The sequence below is a fragment of the Lissotriton helveticus genome, chromosome 6 (genome assembly GCF_964261635.1).
Source record: "Lissotriton helveticus chromosome 6, aLisHel1.1, whole genome shotgun sequence".
NCBI classification, from domain to species: Eukaryota; Metazoa; Chordata; class Amphibia; order Caudata; family Salamandridae; genus Lissotriton; species Lissotriton helveticus.
Window position 1 is genome coordinate 1,102,116,534 of NC_136067.1, and position 25,182 is coordinate 1,102,141,715.

Here is a 25,182-nt window from a genome sequence, read left to right on the forward strand (position 1 = left end):
GCTAGAGAAATTGTCCGACTTGTCTGAATAGCTGACCTGTCACTGACCCAACGCACTCAATAGGTGACTTGATACAGAGGTGCTGCGGAGCTCTCTGTCCGAAATATGACCATAGACTCTGAAGGTTTTACTGAACCTTAAGTGCTAGCGGAGCACTTTTTCTGGGAATTCGCTGACCCAATCGGGGTCCTGACTGATAGCTGCAGAGAGGGTGGAGCGCAGGCGTTGCTTCCGAACTGCGGGTGCTGGTCGTATCCTGGTGGTCCTGTCCTGATCCGAATCTGGGTTTCCTGTCCTGTCCTGGGGTGTCCATTCTGCACCTGCTGTCCTACTGAGGGTTATCCTTCCTTGAGGGTTTTCCTGTCCTTAACTGACCCGTGGCCAGGGTTGGTTTTCACACCAGTCTAGGTAAATATTGCTCTGAAATTCTTAAAACTGCACCTTTCTATTTTTCTGTCTTTGCTTCAATAAAGACATACCTTTGCACGTGAATAATTTTCCATGCTTTCTCCTGCAACCATTGCATTTCATAAAGTCATTTGCATTGGATTTCATAGCGTGTTCCTATGTTACCCTACCTTTTAGAGATCATTTTCTGTATTGCAGTTTGCAACTTCCTGATATGGTCTTGGTTTTTCTCTCGAAAACTGACTAAGTAACTCAGATTTATAGCGTGTTCATCTTGCCCCTTATCTTAGTTTTCCTCTCACTTAGCGGGTTCCCTGTCGCACTAGTATTCTATTGATAAAGCTGTATGACTGCCCTTTATTTGAACTTAAGATAAACTTTTCAAAACTTCCAGTTGTCCGTGGTCATTTTATAAAAAGTAAAAGTCATATTTTGAATGGTGTATTTTGCTGCCTTTCCTTTTACAGCTAGCTCCCTGACCCATCGTGGTCATAGGTACCCATAACGGTGGATGGTAAGTTGGGTACACTGAAAATAAATTCGAAAAGGAACTCACAATTATTGGTAGTAGATGGTGTGGGCACCTGATCAATGTATATGATAAAGTAAAGTATATGGGCCCGAAGCCAGAAGTGGCGAAATTATTGGTCGGGTGACCCGCGATCTCTAGAGCGCTTCACTTACAGTGGTACTGCAGAAATAGGCATGGGCTAGTGCTTGTCCTACTATGGATTGTGCTAGTTTCTTTAATGAACAGACTCCCCAGATTAACCAACGCCCGTCCAAGCACCACACAGAGTTCCAACAGCCCAAACGCATGCTGACCGCAGGGATCAACTCTGCAGGCGAAGAGTCCTCCGACATCAGGAACCTGCCCTCGCGCTGAGGCAACATCTCGGACTGAACAGGAGCCCGCAGAGACTACTCACAACACGCCACGAGGTACGCGAACACGTTACAAACTACGCAAACACGTCACAAAGTACGCGAACACGCCACAAAGCAGTTGCTACGCGACAGCTCTATGACCTCCAAGGAACGCACTGTGCGTGCTACATCGCAGGGGCGTAAATAAGGCCCCAGTGGTGCGGGGTGGTTACCAGGCTAACCTATACTGGAGGAAGCCCCCTCCGCGCCTACTAGTATTAATGCGAGGCGAGTGTGGGGGCCCTTTCATCATCTCTTGCAGCGGGGGCACCCTCACGTTTTGTTACTTTACTGTTACAACGGTTACTTGTTAGCAAAAGTCAGAGGATCAGCAGAGTGGGTGGATATTTAAAATCTGAGAACTGGTCGCATTAAAGTTAAAATGTGGAGCCTAATGTGAATTAAACCCCCAGACATATTTCATAGTGTTTCATTACCATTTCATTAACATAGGCAAGAATGATGAAATGCGACAAGAGACATTTTCAAATCTAATCGAAGTTGCGCCATTTATTACACAGAGCAGTACACAAAAGGTTGCGCTGTGTAAAAGGCATAGCGCAGATGTGCTATAGAAGTAGGCAGTGGGGTTCGGTGTGCACTGGGGGAATAGAGAAGAGAAAGGGCCTGCCTGAAGGCCAATATTTTTGTCCACCCTAAGCGTGGAAGGGTATACTCAGACATGAGTCCCTTGCTCATTGCACCATCAGGATTCAAGCAAGCCGGGCCGAAGACGGCTGTAATGCCAGAAACCGGTCCCCGGAAGCTTGTTTCCTTCCCAGTGTAAGAATTGGCTTTTGTAGTTTGGTTTGCCCTGTTCCCATCATGCACTGGGACAGGAACAGACTAATTTGCATACAGCCAGGTTCTGAAACTGGGATGGTGCAGTGAGCTAAAAAACGGTGTTGGATCTAGCCCTGATCTCTTGACAGGGTGAGAGTATTCTGCTTAATTCAGAGACTCTGTCCCTCACCACCCCTTGTTGTAAATATTTTTGTCCACCCTAAGCGTGGAAGGGTATACTCAGACATGAGTCCCTTGCTCATTGCACCATCAGGATTCAAGCAAGCCGGGCCGAAGACGGCTGTAATGCCAGAAACCGGTCCCCGGAAGCTTGTTTCCTTCCCAGTGTAAGAATTGGCTTTTGTAGTTTGGTTTGCCCTGTTCCCATCATGCACTGGGACAGGAACAGACTAATTTGCATACAGCCAGGTTCTGAAACTGGGATGGTGCAGTGAGCTAAAAAACGGTGTTGGATCTAGCCCTGATCTCTTGACAGGGTGAGAGTATTCTGCTTAATTCAGAGACTCTGTCCCTCACCACCCCTTGTTGTAAATATTTTTGTCCACCCTAAGCGTGGAAGGGTATACTCAGACATGAGTCCCTTGCTCATTGCACCATCAGGATTCAAGCAAGCCGGGCCGAAGACGGCTGTAATGCAAGCTTGTTTCCTTCCCAGTGTAAGAATTGGCTTTTGTAGTTTGGTTTGCCCTGTTCCCATCATGCACTGGGACAGGAACAGACTAATTTGCATACAGCCAGGTTCTGAAACTGGGATGGTGCAGTGAGCTAAAAAACGGTGTTGGATCTAGCCCTGATCTCTTGACAGGGTGAGAGTATTCTGCTTAAATCAGAGACTCTGTCCCTCACCACCCCTTGTTGTAAATATTTTTGTCCACCCTAAGCGTGGAAGGGTATACTCAGACATGAGTCCCTTGCTCATTGCACCATCAGGATTCAAGCAAGCCGGGCCGAAGACGGCTGTAATGCCAGAAACCGGTCCCCGGAAGCTTGTTTTCTTCCCAGTGTAAGAATTGGCTTTTGTAGTTTGGTTTGCCCTGTTCCCATCATGCACTGGGACAGGAACAGACTAATTTGCATACAGCCAGGTTCTGAAACTGGGATGGTGCAGTGAGCTAAACAACGGTGTTGGATCTAGCCCTGATCTCTTGACAGGGTGAGAGTATTCTGCTTAATTCAGAGACTCTGTCCCTCACCACCCCTTGTTGTAAATATTTTTGTCCACCCTAAGCGTGGAAGGGTATACTCAAACATGAGTCCCTTGCTCATTGCACCATCAGGATTCAAGCAAGCCGGGCCGAAGACGGCTGTTATGCCATAAACCGGTCCCCGGAAGCTTGTTTCCTTCCCAGTGTAAGAATTGGCTTTTGTAGTTTGGTTTGCCCTGTTCCCATCATGCACTGGGACAGGAACAGACTAATTTGCATACAGCCAGGTTCTGAAACTGGGATGGTGCAGTGAGCTAAAAAACGGTGTTGGATCTAGCCCTGATCTCTTGACAGGGTGAGAGTATTCTGCTTAATTCAGAGACTCTGTCCCTCACCACCCCTTGTTGTAAATATTTTTGTCCACCCTAAGCGTGGAAGGGTATACTCAGACATGAGTCCCTTGCTCATTGCACCATCAGGATTCAAGCAAGCCGGGCCGAAGACGGCTGTAATGCCAGAAACTGGTCCCCGGAAGCTTGTTTCCTTCCCAGTGTAAGAATTGGCTTTTGTAGTTTGGTTTGCCCTGTTCCCATCATGCACTGGGACAGGAACAGACTAATTTGCATACAGCCAGGTTCTGAAACTGGGATGGTGCAGTGAGCTAAAAAACGGTGTTGGATCTAGCCCTGATCTCTTGACAGGGTGAGAGTATTCTGCTTAATTCAGAGACTCTGTCCCTCACCACCCCTTGTTGTAAATATTTTTGTCCACCCTAAGCGTGGAAGGGTATACTCAGACATGAGTCCCTTGCTCATTGCACCATCAGGATTCAAGCAAGCCGGGCCGAAGACGGCTGCAATGCCAGAAACCGGTCCCCGGAAGCTTGTTTCCTTCCCAGTGTAAGAATTGGCTTTTGTAGTTTGGTTTGCCCTGTTCCCATCATGCACTGGGACAGGAACAGACTAATTTGCATACAGCCAGGTTCTGAAACTGGGATGGTGCAGTGAGCTAAAAAACGGTGTTGGATCTAGCCCTGATCTCTTGACAGGGTGAGAGTATTCTGCTTAATTCAGAGACTCTGTCCCTCACCACCCCTTGTTGTAAATATTTTTGTCCACCCTAAGCGTGGAAGGGTATACTCAGACATGAGTCCCTTGCTCATTGCACCATCAGGATTCAAGCAAGCCGGGCCGAAGACGGCTGTAATGCCAGAAACCGGTCCCCGGAAGCTTGTTTCCTTCCCAGTGTAAGAATTGGCTTTTGTAGTTTGGTTTGCCCTGTTCCCATCATGCACTGGGACAGGAACAGACTAATTTGCATACAGCCAGGTTCTGAAACTGGGATGGTGCAGTGAGCTAAAAAACGGTGTTGGATCTAGCCCTGATCTCTTGACAGGGTGAGAGTATTCTGCTTAATTCAGAGACTCTGTCCTTCACCACCCCTTGTTGTAAATATGAAGGCCAAAGCAGGACTGTGTTTTGGGGGATGGGGGATGGGTCATTGGGGATTAGTTAGAGAGTAACGGAGTGAGAGGAGAACGAGAAAAAGGGGCTGGAGAGAGTGATGCTCCTTAGAGTTGGAATTTACCTGCACCTTTGCTTTCTGTATAAACCTCAAAAGGTAGGGCACTGACTGGCAAAGGAGGCGTAGCAGCAGTGGCAGATATTAACATAGTCTAACAAACCTGCTGGCAATGACTAAGGTACACATTAACCTTAATAAGAGCTCAGCTTAGTTGAGGGCTAGGCAGAGCAGAGGACAGCTTGGTGAACTAGTCAGCATGCCAGTCAGTCAGTCAGTCACCGAGTGACTCCTAACACCTCGTTAACGGAATGCAACAAGCAGGTTGCGCGCTTAGGAGTATAAATAAGAGGCGGAGAGCCACCTGGTGAAATGTGTGTGCATGAGGGAGCAGACACCTTATCAAAATGACACACAAAGCCATAATGGAATGTTGAGGAGTTCAGTTTAATGCTCTTTTCTCAACATTTTCTGCATCGGTCTAAAAAAATAAACGATGTTTCACCATGGTTTCCCCACAGACATTTTAAAATATATTCAGAATGTTCGCGTGCCCACGTATCTCTACTGTCTCCGTACTTCTGTAATCATTTTTGCGTCACAAGTGTTGATTCAAAGGGTAGTACAATACCACCACCCTGTGGACACTTTCGCGCACTATACTAAAGACACGTATGTAGTGGGACACAACTGCATATCAATCAATTACATTCTAACTGAATTTGAAGAAAACAATGCATTTGGACCACCCAGCTGCTCCTCCCTCCCGGCTCCTTACTTATGACGCCCCCAGAGCGACCGCGCAGCGGACGCGCGCAGCGGGAGCGCCGAAGGTGCGCCAAAGGTAAGCCCGTCTGCGCCCGTCCGCGCCTGGCCCACGCCCAGCGCCAGGACCCCTGGCCCTCCCCGCCAAGGCAAGACGACCCGACTGACCTACGTCGCCGCCACTCTCAACGCACTCAATGCCGGCCGGACCCACGCCTGCTGCCGAGCCACCCCGAGACGCACCCACGGACCCTTCACCTTCTGCACCTGCAAGTTCACCTGCCTCCGAACCTGCCCCGCACCCGCCAAGACAAACACCAGCAGCAACCACCTCAAGTGCATCCTGATCAACACCCGCTCCGCCCACAGACACGCCGTGGAACTCTGGAACCTCCTCGACGCTACATCACCGGACGTCGCTTTCCTCACGGAAAACTGGATGAACGCCTCCTCTGCACCCGACATCGCCATCGCCATCCCGGACGGGTACAAGATCATCAGGAGGGACCGCATCAACCAGACCGGAGGTGGCATCGCCATCGTCCACAGGAACACCATCCGCATCACGACCGACGCCAACGACTCCTTCGCCGCAGCCGAACATCTCCACTTCCAGATTCACACCGTCCCTAAGACGACCCTCAGAGGCACCCTCGTCTACAGAACCCCGGGACCACGCACACAATTCAGCGAAGACATCACAGACTTCATCAGCCCGCACGCCCTCCCCTCCACTGACTACATCCTCCTCGGGGACCTCAACTTCCACCTGGAGAACAACAAGGACCGCAACACCACCGCCCTGCTGGAAAACCTCGCCAACCTCGGACTCAAGCAACTGGTCAACACCCCCACCCACTACGCCGGCCACACGCTTGATCCCGTCTTCTCTTCCAGCAAGTACATCACCTTCAGCCACGCCACCGGACTCCACTGGACCGACCACAGCTGCGTCCACTTCAGCTTCAAAAGATCCACGACTCACCACCACCCGCAACAGGTACCTCACAGGAATTGGAGCAAGATCACCGCAGACCAGCTCACCACCTCCCTCAGCCAGAGCCCACCCGCCAACACAACAGACCCCAACGAAGCAGCCCGCAACTTCACACAGTGGCTGACCGCCTGCGCCGACGACCTCGCGCCACTAAAGAACCCTCCCAGCAGACCCAGAAGCAAGAAGGCATCCTGGTTTACCGACGACCTCAAGGACTCCAAGAAGACCTGCCGCACCCTCGAGAAAGCCTGGCTCCTCGACCGGACCACCGACAACATGACGGCCCTCAAACACGCTACCCGCAAGCACCACCAGCTCATCCGCACCACCAAGAAGAAATCCCTGAAGGAACGACTGGACAACAACGCCCACGACAGCAAAGAGCTCTTCACTATCGTCAAGGAGTTCTCCAACCCCAGCACCGGCACCAACGACATCACTCCGTCACAAGACCTCTGCGACTCCCTCGCCTCGTTCTTCCACCGCAAGATCGCCGACATCCACAACAGCTTCGGCGCCCCACCCACGCACCCAACCGTCGAACCAATGCCCCCCACCACCACCCTTCGCACCTGGACCACGGTGACCACCGAAGACACAGCCGCACGATGAACACCATCCACTCCGGATCACCGACCGACCCCTGCCCACACCATGTCTTCAACAAGGCCGACTCCACCATCGCACCCCAACTACGGAACATCATCAATGCCGCCTTCAACACCGCCACCTTCCCGGAGAGCTGGAAGCACGCCGAGATCAGCGCCCTCCTGAAGAAACCTACAGCGGACCCCACCGATCTCAAAAACTTCCGCCCCATCTCGCTCCTCCCTTTTCCTGCTAAAGTCATCGAGAAGATCGTCAACAGACAGCTGACCGCCTTCCTCGAGACGAACGGATCCCTCGACCCCTCGCAGTCCGGCTTCAGAGCCAATCACAGCACCGAGACCGCCATCATCGCAGCCACCGACGACATCCGGACCCTGCTCGACAAGGGGGAAACAGTGGCCCTCATCCTCCTGGACCTCTCCGCTGCGTTCGACACGGTCTGCTACCGCACCCTAGTCCAGCGCCTCAGCAACATCGGTATCCAAGAGAAGGCACTGGAGTGGATCATCTCGTTCCTCGCCGGAAGAACACAAAGAGTCCGCCTCCCCCCGTTTCGCTCCGAGGCCACCGAAGTCATCTGCGGCGTCCCGCAAGGATCTTCACTCAGCCCCACCCTCTTCAACATCTACATGAAACCTCTCGCAGCCATCGCACGCCAGCACAACCTCAACATCACCTCTTACGCCGACGACACCCAGCTGATCCTCTCCCTCACCAGAGACCACGACACCGCCAGAACCTGCCTACACGAAGGGATGAAAGACGTCGCCGAGTGGATGAAGGACAGCCGCCTGAAACTGAACTCGGACAAGACGGAAGTCCTCATCCTGGGATCTTCGCCCTCCGCCTGGGACGACTCCTGGTGGCCCCCAGCCCTGGGCACCGCACCCAAGCCAACCGACCACGCACGCAACCTGGGCTTCATCCTGGACCCCTCCCTCTCGATGACCAGACAAGTCAACGCTGTCTCCTCATCGTGCTTCAACACCCTGCGTATGCTTCGCAAGATCTTCCGCTGGATCCCGACCGAGACCAGGAAGACTGTCACCCAGGCACTCGTCACCAGCCGACTGGACTACGGAAACGCCCTCTACGCCGGAACCACAGCCAAGCTACAGAAAAGACTCCAGCGCATCCAGAACGCCTCCGCCCGACTCATCCTGGATGTCCCCCGACGCAGCCACATCTCCAGCCACCTGAGGAACCTGCACTGGCTCCCCGTCGACAAGAGGATCACGTTCCGGCTCATCACCCACGCACACAAGTCTCGCCACGACCTGGGCCCCAAGTACCTCAACGACCGCCTGACCTTCTACACGCCCACCCGCCAGCTACGGTCCACCAGCCTCGCCCTCGCAGCTGTACCACGCATCCGAAGAGCCACTGCCGGAGGAAGATCCTTCTCTTACCTGGCTGCCAAGACATGGAACTCCCTCCCCATTCACCTTCGGCTGACCCAGGACCATCTCGCCTTCAGGAAACAACTCAAGACCTGGCTGTTCGAGCAGTAGCATACCCCAAGCGCCTTGAGACCCTCCCGGGTGAGTAGTGCGCTATACAAATGGCATGATTGATTGATTGATTGATTGATTGGAGTAAAATAATTTGTCAGACATTTCTCTTGATAAGGTGCTTCAGGATTATGTACAAAAACAGACAGCTCACAACCGAGAATCAGATGTTTGTGCGTCTTTAAAAAAACATGTTGAGTTTTGCCATTTCATGATGATATGGGAAAGGCGACTAAATGTGCACACTGCAAACTAATGAGAGAGGACAATGAGATGTAAAAATGAGGCAACCCAAAAGAATTCCTAAGTCTTCCTCTGTCAGAAATCATCTGCATAAACTGCATTGGCTCCCAGTTAGGAACCACATTATTTTTACATCTGTCTGCATTACCTACAGAGCACTCCAGAATACTGGCCACATTTTTTTGAGCGCTTGTTCCACTGGTACATTCCAAAAAGGCATCTAAGCTCTGAAGGAGCTAAACTGCTAGCAACTCTTAGAGTCTTTAAGGACACATGGGGTGGCAGTAGCTTTAGGGCAGCTGCCCCCAAACTCTGGAACGAACTCTCCTTTGCCATCAGATCCAGGCGCGCAACACCCATTGGGCTCACCGGGCTTCAGCCCACCACCCCCTTCCCCCTTCCCCCTTCCCCCCTCCCCCCGTCGTTTTCTTCAGCCCGGGCTAATTTGACACGCACTGAAATGACTGCGCATCGGAGCTGAGAATGTAATTTTTATGATGCTTTCTGAGAGGCCCAGCAGCCCAAGCCAGCCAGCCTCTGAACAGTTTCAGTGAACCCCCTGCCCCCACTTCTTGTTTTCCTTTACTGGTGCCGAGGTGATATCCTTGCCTGAAGGCAGGGATTTCACCTAAGCACTTGATGTGTTCAGCATGGGGTGGGAGTGGGAAGATGCACACAGCAGGGGTAAAGGGACGGCCAGTGCAGGTGACGCTTTTCCTTTGTAAAGGAATTTCTGCTGGCCTCATAGCCCAGGGTTTGCTGTCTGTGAACTTGTATGGATGTGTATTCCATACAAGTGCACAGACAGCAAACCCTGGGCTATGACGCCAGCAGGAATTAATTTACAAAGGAAAAGCTTCACCTGCACTGGACATCCCTTTCCCCTTGCTGTCTGTGCACTTGTAGGGAATTCGCATCCAGGGCGCTGCTCACCAGATAAATGGTGAACAGGGCCATGGATCTTTCTCTTGTTGCATCTGAGGGCACCAATGACGCAGAAGCAGAGGAGGGCCTGGCAAGGAGAAACCAGGAAACATTTGACCCACACCTGTCCACACTGTGAGATCTTCGGGTGGGGCTGGATGCCAGGACGCAGTGCTGCTGATCAGCCCAACTAAACTGAATAGTATCAGAAGAGCAGGCAGCCGTTTTTTTATGTAAGTTTCAGTAACTTTAATGCATTCTTCAGCACAGCATTACCTACTGCCTGCATATCTAGGTTACTCTAAGTGAATGTTGTTTTTGACTTACATACATGAAAACGTCAAAGAGGAGAGTTCCCCCCGAATATGCAAATGTAGTGTAAGTTTGTAGTGTTCATTTTTTGGGGTGCTAGTGGGTAACTCTAGGGTTCAGGGTGGGTGTGGGTTTTAGGGTGCCAGGGAGTAATTTTAGGGTTCTGAGTGGGTATGGGTTTTAGGGTGCCAGGGGTTATTTTAGGGTTCAGGGTAGTAATGGGTATTGGTGTGCCAGGGGGTAATTTTAGGGTTCAGGACGGGTATGGGTTTTGGGGGTCAGGAGGGTAATTTGGAGGTTCAGGGTGGGTGTGGGTTTTGGGGTGCCAGGGGTAATTTTAGGCTTCAGGGTAGGTATGGGTTTTGGGGAACCAGGGGTAATTTTAGGGTTCAGAGTGGGTTTGGGGTGCCAGGGGGTAATTTTAGGGTTCAGCGTGAGTATGGGTTTTGGTGTGCCAGGGGTAATTTTAGGGTTTATGGTGGTTAAGGGTTTTGGGGTGCTATGGGGTTAATTTTAGGGTTCAGGGTGGGTATGGGTTTTGGGGTAATTTTAGGGTTCAGCGTGGGGTTCAGCGTGGTTATGGGTTTTGGTGTGCCAGGGGTAACTTTAGGGTTTAGGGTGGTTAAGGGTTTTGGGGTGCTATGGGGTTAATTTTAAGGTTCAGGGTGGGTATGGGTTTTGGGGTGCCAGGGGGTAATTTTAAGGTTTAGGGTGGTAATGGGTTTTGGGGTGCCATGGGGTTCATTTTAGGGTTCAGTGCGGGTATGGGTTTTAGGGTGTGAGGGGGGGACATTTCAGGTTTCAGGGTGGGTGTGGGTTTTCAGGTGTCAGGGGGGCAATTTTAGGGTTCAGGGTGGGTATGGGTTTTGGGGTGCCAGGGGAGAATTTAATGTTCAGCATGGGTATGGGTTTTGTGGTGGCAGGGGTAATTTTAAGTTTCAGGGTGGGTATGGGTTTTGGGGGGCAAGGGTGTAATTTTAGGTATCAGCGCGGGAATGAGTTTTGGGGCTCCAGGGGGGTGATTTTAGGGTTCAGAGTGGTAATGGGTTTTGGGGTGCCAGGGGGTAATTTTAGGGTTCAGGGTGAGTATGGGTTGTGGGGTGCTAGGGGGGTAATTTTGGGGTTCAGGGTGGTAATGGATTTGAGGGGGCAAGGGTGTAATTTTAGGGATCAGCGCGGGTATGATTTTTTGGGCTCCAGGAGGGTGATTTTAGGGTTCAGAGTGGTAATGGGTTTTGGGGTGCCAGGGGGTATTTTTAGGGTTCAGGGTGAGTATGGGTTGTGGGGTGCTAGGGCGGTAATTTTGGGGTTCAGGGTGGTAATGGATTTGAGGGGGCAAGGGTGTAATTTTAGGGATCAGTGCGGGTATGGGTTTTGGGGTGCCAGAGGTCATTTTAGGGTTCAGGGTGGGTATGGGTTCTGGGGGGTAAGAGTGTAATTTTAGGGATCAGCGCGGGTAAAGGGTTCTAGGGGGATAATTTCAGGGTTCAGGGTGGTAATGGGTTTTAGGGTGCGAGGGGGTAATTTTAGGGTTGCATGTTTTCTCCGCTTGACCTGAGCATTAATCGATCCTGATTATCTGCCATTTTAGCCCTGCCCCATTGATTAACATTAGCCACGCCCCTTCATTTGCCATGTTAGCCCCCCCCGAAATTAAGACCTAGTTGCGCCCCTGATCAGATCCCTTCCAGCTCTACTTGCATTCAGGAAGTGTCGTGCCTGCTTGCAAGCCGCCGATTCAAATCACGGGGTTGGCAAAGTAATGGTTGGCAAATTACGGGATGACACCCTAGGGCGCATGCGCTGAGTCATGCGCATGCGCATTAAACATAACAACGTATTTAGGCCCGCCTTAGGCTTCCGGATACGCTTTGCGATTAGCCAGCTTCAGAACATTCGTTCCGGGTCACTGTGTGGTGTCGTCCGAGGAGTTAGTAGTTGGAGCCTGTTTTCGGCGTTCTTTGCGGTTCTAAGCGTCGTGGTACTTTGTGAGTACTGCCGCCGTTTTCCTTCTGACTGTTTCTTTATTTGTACTATTTGTTTAACCTATTTTAGTTGAGCGAATATTGTATATCGCTTACTGTGTGTGCACACCGATTATGTCAGACATTCTTTGAGAGAGTGTGGAGTTCCCACATTCATGACTTAGTGTTCTTTTTTCTGACATAAATAAAAGAAGGAAAGTTTCCTTCTCAAATTCTATATTCCGGCGTGAACTTCAACCTTGTGATTTGAAACAAGGTTTTTCTAACCGACTATAGAACTTTGGTTGCCTGTTTAGTTTAGGATTTGTTACCTGATTTTATACAGTGAGCCTATGGATGGGATAGTAGTGATATTCCTATCAATTGGTATTATTGCTTATACATTTCTGTTCACTTGTAGGAAGTAGGTGTTTCATATATCTTGTGAGTCCTGATTTACTCTGCACCTTTATGACTTGGAAACCTGCAGACCCCCTGCAATCTGAAGGTACATTATTTCTGGGCACATAAACTATAAAACAGAGTAGGGAGGGGTGTGTACTAAAATTCTGCTTTCTCTTGACCTAGCTCCAGGTTACAGAAGATTGACAAGACTCTGAACCTGGTGAAGATTGTGGAGTGCTGTTTCTTCCTCTACTACCCTTGTTTTGTTTCCCCCTTTTTCCCCCTGGTCACCTCTTGAGTGTTAGTGTTAATTCCTGACACCCGATGGTGATAGGGGTGAAATTGGGTACTTACGTCGAGCTTCCACGACACTCCTGAGACAATAAGGTGCGTGCACGACAGATCGCAAAGCCTAATACATTTGTCTCCTGAGTGCCATGGATCTCACTTTACAGGATGTGGCCAATATGGTAGGGAATCTCCAGAGAGAAACCCAAGCCCTCGCAGACAAGGTGGAAGCCTTGCGAATACACAGTGGAGAGGGAGCTGGCTCTAGCGCCACTGCACCGGTAGTGCAGGTAGTGACACCACATACCATTCCTTTAGCCCCTCCTGAGCGCTTTTAAGGAGACCCTACCAAATGTGCCGCTTTTCTTACCCAGTGTCAATTAAACTTTCTGTGTAAGGCCTCTTGTTTTCCCAATGACCAAGCCAAGGTGGCTTTTGTCCTTTCTTATTTGGGAGGATCTGCGGCAAATTGGACCATCCCTTTGATTGATAAGGATGATCCCCTTCTACTAAATTACGACGCATTTAGAAGAGAATTGCGTAAGATGTTTGAGAAACACACATTTACACATGCTGCAGACACTGAACTATTGAACCTTAAACAGGGGTCCAAAGACCTTATCACATACATTTCCACCTTTAACAGGTTAGTGGTGGAAGCTGATTGGCCCACAGAAAAACGCAGTGCCCTTTTTTAAAAAGGCCTGCGCGACGAGTTAAAGGATGCGCTAGCTCATGTGGTGGATCCCCCACCTCCTGTCCTGAGCTTATAGACCTAGTAGTAAAGCTGGATCATAGGTTGGGAGAGAGACGAAGAGATAAAGGCAGATATGAATATCCCAAGATATGGAATAGAGAAAGGAATACCTCGACAAAAGCGTAATCGCTTACATTGACGACCTACTTATTTATTCCAAGACCCTACAGGAACACATTCTCCATGTTCAGGCTGTGTTACATAAACTACAGAAGAACCATCTATTTTGTAAATTAGACAAATGTTTTTTTCATCGACAACAGGTTGCCTTCCTGGCATATATAGTTTCAGCTCAAGGGCTGCAAATGGATCCCCAAAAGGTCTCTGCCGTGTTACAATGGCCACCTCCGAAAAATGTGAAGGAGGTTCAACAATTTATAAGGTTTTCGAATTTCTACAGACGTTTCATCCACCACTTTTCAGATGTGGTTGCTCCTATCACTCGTTTGTTAAGAAAGGGTACTCCCTTTCTTTGGTCTAAAGAGGCAGACGCTGCATTTAACATATTGAAGAATGCATTCACTCAAGCCCCCATTTTGAAACATCCGGATCCCAAAAGTCCTTTTGTAGTAGAGGTAGACGCCTCTCAAGTGGCAGTAGGGGGGTCCTATATCAGGCTGATATTGACACAGGGGAACTACATCCTGTTGCTTACTACTCACATAGACTCACACCTGCTGAAGCCAATTACGCAGTGGGAGAAAGAGAACTTCTTGCCATCAAAAAGGTATTGGAGGAATGGCGGCAATATTTATTGGGCACTCACCATACTGTAACAGTTATGACCGACCATCGTAATTTACTGTATTTAAAAACTGACAGATCCCTGTCCATGAGACAGTTGAGATGGACTCAATCCTTCAGCGAATATGACTTCGTCATCCACTTCCGGGCAGGCAGACAAAATGGGAAAGCAGATGCTCTTTCACGGTTGGGGTTTGAGCCATTCCCACTTGAAGAAACACCTCCCAGTATTATTAGTCCCCACAAGATCATAGGGGTACTCACTACAGAGGAAAGCTTTTTACTTCAGGTGAAAGACGCTCAGCAGGACACCCTCCATGCAGACACTATTAAATCAACAGTCATCCCATGTCAAAGCGGGTCTACATTATGTGCAAGACGGATTGGTGGTACCTACGTTGCCCCTTCAGACACAAGTGTTAGATTGGTGTCATTCCCATGGGGTTGCGGGACATCCTGGATATAAAAAGACATTAGAATTGGTAAGAAGATATTGTTGGTGGCCTCATCTGGCCAGTGATGTCCAACAATATGTACGAACTTGTCATGTGTGTGCTCAAGGAAAGGCGTCCCATGAAGGGTTGGTGGGTTTGTTACAGCCTATCCCCACTCCTCCGGCACCATGGCACACAGTGTCCATGGACTTTATAGTGGAGCTACCATGTACAAAAGGGGGCAATACCACACTCCTTGTTGTAGTAGATATGTTCACAAAGACAGCCCATTTCATCCCATTAAAGAGTCTTCCTACGTCTACCATACTGGCTAAAATCTTTTTGCTCAATATTGTTAAACTACATGGACTACCTTCGGTGTTGATTACCGATAGAGGAACACAATTTGTATCTAGATTCTGGAGACAGTTGTGTAATACACTGCACATTGATGTCCGCCTTTCATCCAGTCATCACCCACAAACGGATGGGCAAACCGAAAGGGTGAACCAGAGTTTTGAACAATTCCTTAGGTGCCAGTTCCTACAGGATCAGACTGAATGGGATGAATTGGTGTGGTTAGCAGAATTATCCTACAGCAATAGTCATCACTTTTCCACTTTGTACACTCGTTTTTATGGTTCATATGGTTTCCATCCTAGAGTTCTCCCCTTTTCTCCGTTAAGGTCCTGTAATACTCCTGCTGTACAAGATCTGGTCAACCACCTCCAGACAATGCATTCAAACATACATGACAATCTTGACAAGGCTAAATCTGAATACAAAAAAAGGGCAGACACACATAGACGTATCGAACCAGCTTATAAAAAGGGTGACAAAGTATGGCTTTCCACCAAACATTTGGCCTTGAAGGGATCCTGCAAGTTCAAGCCCAAATATGTTGGTCCCTTTCTTATTTCTCATGTAATCAATCCCGTGGCCATGAAATTGCAACTGCCTTCGCCCATGAAAATACACCCTGTATTTCATGTATCCCTCTTGAAACCTGTCGTGCCCGGTAGTCGTCTTCCAACCATTCCTGTTCCCACACTGATTGATGCCAATGATGAATTCGAAGTTGGGGCTATCATTGATTCTAGACGTGTACGACGTTGACTTCAATATCTCATACATTGGAAGGGTTATGGTATAGAAGAGCGGTCGTGGGAACCAGCTAGCCAGGTACATGCGCCTCGTTTGCTGAGGGCCTTCCACGGGAGATACCCTCACAAGCCCAAACCAGTGGGGGTGTTGTGGGGGGGGTGTTCTGTCGTACCTGCTTGCAAGCCGCCGATTCAAATCACGGGGTTGGCAAAGTAATGGTTGGCAAATTACGGGATGACACCCTAGGGCGCATGCCCTGAGTCATGCGCATGCGCATTAAACATAACAACGTATTTAGGGCCGCCTTACGCTTCCGGATACGCTTTGCGATTAGCCAGCTTCAGAACATTCGTTCCGGGTCACGGTGTGGTGTCGTCCGAGGAGTTAGTAATCGGAGCCTGTTTTCGGCGTTCTTTGCGGTTCTAAGCGTCGTGGTACTTTGTGAGTACTGCCGCCGCTTTCCTTCTGACTGTTTCTTTATTTGTACTATTTGTTTAACCTATTTTAGTTGAGCGAATATTATATATCGCTTACTGTGTGTGCACACCGATTATGTCGGACATTCTTTGAAAGAGTGTGGAGTTCCCACATTCATGACTTAGTGTTCTTTTTTTCTGACATAAATAAAAGAAGGAAAGTTTCCTTCTCAAATTCTATATTCCGGCGTGAACTTCAAACTTGCAACTCAGGACGTTAGGTAAGAGACGGGGATGTTTGAGTTTGAATTTACCGCTCATCTGTGTGGGAATGACATTTCAACTATAGTATTTGTTGGTTTTAGGTAGTGGGTACCACGGCTATCCTTTACTAGATCGGTGTGGACGCAATCAAATACAGAGGTAGGCATTTCTAGTGATAATGTAACTGGCTCAGCATACTGATTATATGTACCGTAGTTTGTTATAGTTTATTGTATTTGCGCCTGTTTCTACAGAATCCTGGTGTTAGTTAGTGATCTGAAGCCAGCACGTACTGCTTGTCATGAAGGTACCCCTATAGTTTTTCATTTAAGGAAACTGTGTTTGTATATTACCAATTGCTATACACCTGGTTGATAACATGGTGATGGTACACTTCACCAACAATAGGGTCACACTAGCAACCTGGGCTATCCTGTTTGGTTAGTTGCATGACAGGGTTTGAGAGTCCTGTGGGCAGGTACACCAATCCCCTAGCATGGACCACCTCGCGGTCTGGGTTTGATTTAACTTGCACATCGTTAAAACTAGTGTCTTTTGATGTTGTTTTCTGTTTCTTTTTGACTCTGTGCGTTGAAGATGTATCAATGATTCATGCCTTCATATTCTTACAGATTCGCCCCTGACGAAGGGACAGGAGTCCCGAAATGCATTGGGCCTTTTTTTTAATTTGTTTTTGTACATTGATTTGAATGCATTTCCACTGTTTTTACTTTAATTGAAACATGTATAACAATTGCTTCTTTTGAATATGCTTTAGAAAAAAGTGAAATCAACATTGCTGCAATGATTAAAATTGCATGAAGCAACTATTGTATTCTTGCATTATAAATTGTGTTAAACACAGAGAATTGCTGAAAGATAAGTCAGTATTATCCCTTTATGCTGTGCTTGTGTGAGCCCAAGTCGCCTGTTGGGACTTGGACACTTTACTGTTCATTACATGTTAGGCTAACATGATTCACACAAAGCATGTAATATTCTTGTAAATAATTGAATTCTGAGAACTACAGTTTACCATAGGTGTGCGCTATCCACATTCACTCTTCATACAGTATGCATACATACACCCACAGCTCTTTTTGGTGGCGGCGAGTGAACAAAGACAAATTTAAGATTAAATGAAATGATGAGCTACTCAGAAAAAGCTAAATGACCACTGTGTACTCACATGAAGGTACGTTTTGGGAACAAGGCCTTTCTTTCCTTGGTTATTTTCAGCAACCCACCAGCCATCCGGCCTCTTATCGAGTATGTGCAACAATTCACCTTTCTTTAATGTAAAAGAAAAACAAAAGTTAAACATGAGATAGCTTTATGGACTTGTTAAATGAATCAACTGCATCTGTATAGGACATTCTGCTATAGGACAGTACCGGAGGAGGTGTCCTATAAACCTATGATGCTAACAGACAGAGTAGGTGAAAACATCAACCCTAGATCCATGCCCTTCGCACCCATGGAGCTTCTCTAATACAAGTCCTATTTTTCTGCCCGAATTTGGCACAGTGTTGCAACCTGTAAGGAAGGCGATTGACATGAATGAAAGAGGTGTAGAACTAAGTATACAAGAGTAGCTACGGAGAGTAACTTTTAAATATGTCCCAACTCCTTCAGTGCAACACATAGGGCATTTTCTAAGCATGAGATATGAATAAAGGTCGACCACTGTAAACTACTAGGTACATATGCTTATCATCATGGCTTTACCAAACTGGGAACCAGCCTTGAAACTAGTATCCAACACAAGGCTTACAGAAGGCATGGAAAGTAGCCTTAAAGTAGATTTCCATCATTCATTTATCTCCATCTCTGAATGAAATGTTATTCTAAGCAATGGCTTTTTCTCGTCTTTGTCAGTGAGGCACTCAAGGAGGACTTACTAGCAGCTTTTAGCACTGATGTTTGTGTTGAACCAAAAACACTGGGGCATCAGGCATGAATGCAGAAGCCCCCACTGCTGGATTATGTGGATTTGGAAGATATACAGGTGTTGGTTGTAGGATAACAGGACAGGAAGAGGATTCCTGGAAGCTGCAACACCAAGAAGCTGGGATGTTGAAGTAGTTTTATCCATATGTGGTTGACAGAAAGATCTTTTGGGATTCAGGGCCGCTCTAAGAAATAAGTCTTAAACTTTTCTCATTTCCTAAAAACTGCTTCCTAGAGACGCTGCCTGGAATAGTAGAACAATGTCAGGATGCAAACACCTTGACAACAGGGTAATTTAATGCAAAAAACATGAATACTAGAAATGTGAACTATTTTCGAGATATAACGCAAAATAAAAAACAAGAATGCTAGAAATGTGAACTATTTTCGAGATATAACGCAAAATAAAAAACAAGAATGCTAGAAATTTGAACTATTTTCGAGGCTGGAAGATTCTGAGAAAGGAAATATTACTTACCCTTTATGCATCTGTTCGTAGCGCAGAGTGCTGTAGCTTCACATGCGCTGCATACTCCTGCCATTTAGTGTTGAGCTCAGACATTTGCATTTTATATTTCTTCAAAGAATTCTCTCGAGTCACGAAGCAAATGATGACTCCCCCTATTTTTCATGGGCATAGATTCAAATTTAGATTGTTTTTAGTCCAGCGGGTGATAGTTGTATGGAGTGGTTAAAGAAAAGTGGTGCACGTGCGCATTGCTAAATTAGTAAGTATTGAAGAGAAAGTAAGAGGGGCGTGGCTACGGCGCCAAGGCGACATGGTGGACCTAGCCTGAGCTCCCCTGCACCGCGGAACTCTTTATTCATTTTACAGCCCTTAATTCGGTTCCCAGAGGCACTGAACATCGGTATTATCTGTCGGAAGATGCAGTGAGTTTAAAGACTGCTTTATGGACTAAGATACTCCTTTGCTGCACGGAAACTTTCAATCGGCAAATTCACCCTGTGAGAGACGCGAGCGGCCGCCATTTTAGGTTGCTGCGCTCGCGTCTCGTTTTTCTGTCTGAGGATGCCGTTTTCTCAGCTAACTTTGTCTCCATGCTCGCTGCCTCCATTTTTCAACATCAATAAGCATGATCTCCTTATGAAATGTGCATTGCACCGTCTTTTGCCTCTTACTAATGACTTTTAGCTGCTTTTCACTTTCTACATCTTTTTCCTCTACCTCAGCATATAGTTTTTCCTCATGAAATGTACTATAATTTGAGGAAATTGAGTTGTTCTTCTCTCAACTGATGCTGCCTCTTATTATTTTGAGGAAAAGTGATTGTAGTTCAGCTGATATCTTATTTTTTGGAGGTCCTTTTTCAGTATCAAGCACAATTGCATGCTGCACCAGTTTTTTTTCACCTCAGTACTACAATTCTATTACTGCAATGACTGTATTCACATCCTTTTGCCACTTCCTAGTGAATTTGACTACTTTTTACTATACGTATGTCTTCTTTACATCAGTTTATATTTTGCTCTCATGCAATATTCAATATTATTGAAGGAATTGAGTATCTACGAATGATGCCCTTTTATTTCTTTGGATACTTACCTGTGGCTTTTTCTGCTTTTTGGAGGAATTTTCCCTTATCAATCTACTTTACATTACTCATAACGGACATTATACTTACACTAGCTTTGGAGTTTCCTGTGGCAATCGTTGCATGTTCTCTTCTTTTACTTCTGCTGGTGTTTTCCAATATAATCTACAATGGCTAATGAGTCTCACATCGCCAGATCCTCTAGATCTGGGACAAAACCAAAAAGACATAAAAATGACCCACCTTTTCCCATTCATTTTTCTCAGTATCCCGTTCTAGATTCAATACTGGACGACTTAAGTGGTCTTCAACCATTTATGTCCACGACAAATGAAAAGTTAAAACAGATTGAGGAGAGATGGATCGTTATGGAAGACAAAGTTCTGGAACTGGAACAACGTATTAGCGATCTGCAAGATGTTTCATCAAAGATACCTCTACTGGAACAGGAAATTCATAAGCTAAAAATCCATTCTGAGGACCTCGAAAACCAAAATCGCAGAAATAATTTACGCCTGTATGGACTTCCGGAAAACATTGAAGGTGCAGACATGGTATTGTTTCTTCAGAAATTCCTTACAGAACTTCTAGATCTTCAAGCGTCAGCAAGTCTCCTCAATATACAAAGAGCTCATCGCTTAGGTCATCTAAATCCTAACGCTACCAAACCACGTGGAATAATCATGCTTTTTCTGGAATTTACTGAGCTGATGCTGGAGCTGAAAGCTGTAAAACTTAAGCATCGTCTCATTTGGTCTGGCCATAACCTGTTTATTTCCCAGGATATATCTAATACAATGAATACCCGTCTCAAAGAATTTCTTCCTTTACGTCCTCAAATGAGACACCTCAACATCCAATATGGAATTAGTACTGTGTGTTTTTTTGTAACGGTTTTCATATATGAATCTCATGTGTGGCGTTTTATTTCTTGTAGCTGTATTCCTGACGTGTATCAACTCCATTCGTGTATTACCCTCCTATCCCTCCATTATGTGTAAGTTTGTCACGTGGAACGTTCGTCGTCTTGAAAATCCTGTCAAAAGACAAAGGGTATTATCTCATTTATCCAAGCTTGACTCGCAGGTCTCTTGTCTTCAAGAAACTCATTGTACTGAAGCAGAGTCACTTAAATTGAAAAGGCATTAGGTGGGTCAAGTTGTTTATTATCCTGCATCTAGTAAAAAAGGGGGTGTTACTATATCTATACTAATATAATAAAGAGAGAGCCCAAACATTTGAGGCGGGTAATCTCAGGAACCACAGCACCAATCACAACACCCAATACAGCGTTGGAAAGGGCCGTTGCAGCAGAAGGACATAGGCTATGCAGACGCCCACCATATACATTTAAAAGGTAAAAGAACCGTGCCAGCAAAGTAGTCCTTTGTGGGCGTGTCTGCGTTGTGCTGTGGGCGTGACAAACGTTGAGGGCGTGTGGTACGTTCCGCCCTTCCTGCCATGTCTCATATCTTGTGCTAATCCCACCCTGCTCCCTTTAAATACACCTGCACCCCATAATCATAACTCACCCTTACTCCTTAAAATACCCCAACACCCTTAAACACTAACCCATCTTAACCCCATAAATATACCCTGTACCCCAAAACCCAAACACATCCCTAAACCCTAAAAATACCACTGTACACCAAAACCACCCCTGAACCCTAAAATACCGCTGTACCCCAAAACCCAAACCTACCCCTGAACCCTAAAAATACCCCTGTACCCCAAAACCCAAACCTAGCCCTGAACCCTAAAAATAACCCTGTACCCCAAAACCCAAACCTACCCCTGAACCCTAAAATACCCCTGTACCCCAAACCTAGCCCTGAACCCTAAAAATACCCCTGTACCCCAAACCTAGCCCTGAACCCTTAAAATACCCCTGTACCCCGGAACCCAAACCTCCCCCTTAAGCCTAAAAATGCCCCTGTATCCCAAACCCCAAACCTAGCCCTGAACCCTAAAAATACCACTGTACACCAAAACCACCCCTGAACCCTAAAATAGCCCTGTACCTCAAAACCCAAACCTAGCCCTGAACCCTTAAAATACCTCTGTACCCCAAAACCCACACCTACCCCTGAACCCTAAAAATATCCCTGAACCCTAAAATTACCCCTGTACCCCAAAACCCAAACCTAGCCCTGAACCCTAAAAATAACCCTGTACCCCAAAACCCAAACCTACCCCTGAACCCTAAAATACCCCTGTACCCCAATACCCATACCTAGCCCTGAACCCTAAAAAATACCCCTGTACCCCAAAACCCAAACCTAGCCCTGAACCCTTAAAATACCCCTGTACCCCAAAACCCAAACTACCCCTGAACCCTAAAAATACCTCTATACCCCAAAACCCAAACCTAGCCCTGAACCCCAAAAATACCCCTGTACCCCAAAACCCATACCTATCCCTAAACCCTAAAACTACCCCTGTACCCCAAAACTATATCTGAACCCTTAAAATACCTAAACACCCCAAAACATATACCTCAGTACCCCAAAACATATACCCCTATACCCATACTTACCTTATCCAAACATTTTTTTAAAAAACATGCTTTTACCATTCATGCATTTACAACGAATTTCGTTGTAAATGTATGCGTGGTAAAAGCATATAAAATGAAATGCCATGCGTTATAATAGCATTGCGGAGTCATGGTACTTTCGTAATGAAAGTATGAGGAGTGATGGTATGCGGAAAGAAAGTTGCGGAATAATGGGTGTTTACCCTCCCCGAGTAAGTACATTGGTGGTACGGCGGCCCACATCTCCAGCAACATACTCATATTTTTTCACCACCCATTTGAAAAATGCACAGGTCTCTCTCATTGATGGCCAGCACCGACATACACTTTTAGACACACCTCCCGCCACAAGTTCTAGAATTGTGAACTTTAGAGCTGGGGAGCTAAGTTTGAATCTCGGCATCAGCTCAACATCCTGTGATTCCAGGCAAATCGCTTTGTCTCCCCGTGCCTACCACAAATGAATGTGTTCTTCTCTAATGTAAATTGCGCTCATGCCATGCTGTCGAGTTCGCGCTATATAATTTTGCAAATAAAAATAAAGTAGGGAAACTCGAGTTCACACTCTTAAGTGCATCAGCACTGCACTGTGAATCGGAGCGTTTCACAGGCCTGTCACAGATAAATGCTATAATAATAATAATCCACATTTGTATAGCACACAATCACCCGTTAGGGTCTCTAGGCGCTGGGGGCCGTCGGAAAGATTAAGCAAGCTATTGCCCAGAGTCGCATCATGCTGGGCTAACCTGCCCCCAGGGGATCGAACCCTGATCCCCAGATTCCAGCGTCAGTCGCCCTGGCCGCGGCGCCTCCCTATCAAAACGAAATCCTACAAAACAATATACTACTGGCCGGCAGCAATTCATACCCGGACAATGTCGGGACGGCCTGCTAGTTGTTTCATAAGTCATTATCTGTACAAATGTTGTCTACACAAAATGATGATGATGGACGCTGGGTAATGGCAAAGGTTGTTATACAAAACAAGACTCTAGTCTTACTAAATATTTATGGCCCTGTTAAACCTGACCCTAAGTTTTGGAATGACATTAAAATTCTACTCTTTTCCATAGACTGCCCTAATATTATTGTTGCTGTTGATTTTAACCAATGGATAGACAGACCCTTTCTCTGATAGATTCTCTAAATGTAAATTTAACCCTGATAAATCTCACAAAGTATTTAAATCTACCATTGCCTCTCGTTCATTATATGATGTTTGGAAGACATGTAACCCGGACACACTTGAATATACTTTTTCCTCCAATGTGCATCACACTCGTTATAGAATTGACTATATTTTGGTTAGTAAATCCCTGCTTCCTTCCATTCAATCCTCAGAAATTGGATCCATTTTTATTTCTGACCATGCACCCGTTCATGCTGTACTTTACCTTTCACTTACCTCCCTTCAATTTAGTCGTTGGAAACGTAATAATTTTTTATTATCTGCTGCTGTTTACTACATCAAAGAAGCCACTACTTTTATTAATGAATATTTTTACTCCATTAACCCACTGGACACCTCTGTTTCTAATAAATGGGATGCCTCCAAGGCCTCTTTTCGTGCCTTCACTATTTCATATGTCTCGAATAAAAAGAAAGCTACGCGGAAAAAATATAATGACCAATTACAACATCTTAAATTATTAGAACATACGTATTTTACTTCTAAATCACCTTCCACTCTCTATGAATTGATTAAGGCCAAGTCTGAACTCAACAAATTGGCAACAATTGAAGCCTGTGATATTCTTCTTAAAATTAAATCCAAAGTTCATGGTGGTCAAAATAAAGCGGGTAAAATGCTAGCCAATTATTTGAAAATTAAATTTGAATGTAAAAATATTGGTCCCATCTTAAATGAATCTATTAAAACAATGGTGTCGTTGGATGAAGATATTGCCGAGGTTTTTCATGAATATTATCGATCTCTTTATTCTGATGGCACGTTTCCCACTAATCAAAATTTAGATACCTTTTTCTCGGGCCTCCCTTCTCCCCCTTCTCTTCCTGATGAATTTAATGCATTAGAAAGAGAGGTCATGACTCCGGAGATAACTAACGCTATTAAATCTTTAAAAAAATCAAAAACGCCAGGCCCTGATGGTCTCTCTGTTGAATTTTACACCACCTTTACCTCAATTTTTGTTCCCTCAACTTTTAGCACTTTTTAATTCCTTTATTGCGATGCCAAAGCGTCCGGCTCTTTTATGGATGCCTTAATTATTATAATTCCCAAACCAGATAAAGATTACTCCCATTGTAAAAATGTTCGTCCTATATCTTTAATAAATTTAGATTGTAAAATATTTGCCAAGATTCTTGCATCCTGACTTGAAACCATTATTCCTTTATTGGTTAAAACTGACCAAGTTGGGTTCGTGAAGTTTAGATTAGCATCAGATAATGCACAAATGTTTGCAATTATTATTTCATATGGTAAAAAACACAAATCTCCTCTTGCAGCACTGTCATTGGATGCCGAAAAGGTCTTTGATCGTATCAATTGGCAATTTATGTTTAAAACTCTCCAATGGTTTGGTTTTGGTCCTAAATTTATTTCTTATATTAAATTATTGTACTTGTGCCCTCGAG

The 25,182-nt window shown here is 46.3% G+C and overlaps 1 protein-coding gene across 1 annotated transcript in view; it reads right to left on the bottom strand.

Moving 5' to 3' along the window:
• Window positions 1-25,182, bottom strand: part of NPHP1 (nephrocystin 1) — a 695,982-nt gene that overhangs the window by 512,277 nt on the left and 158,523 nt on the right. The window contains exon 6 of the mRNA XM_078648761.1: window positions 17,732-17,833. Coding sequence (XP_078504887.1) covers window positions 17,732-17,833 — 102 coding nt within the window. The remainder of the gene's footprint in view (window positions 1-17,731; window positions 17,834-25,182) is intronic.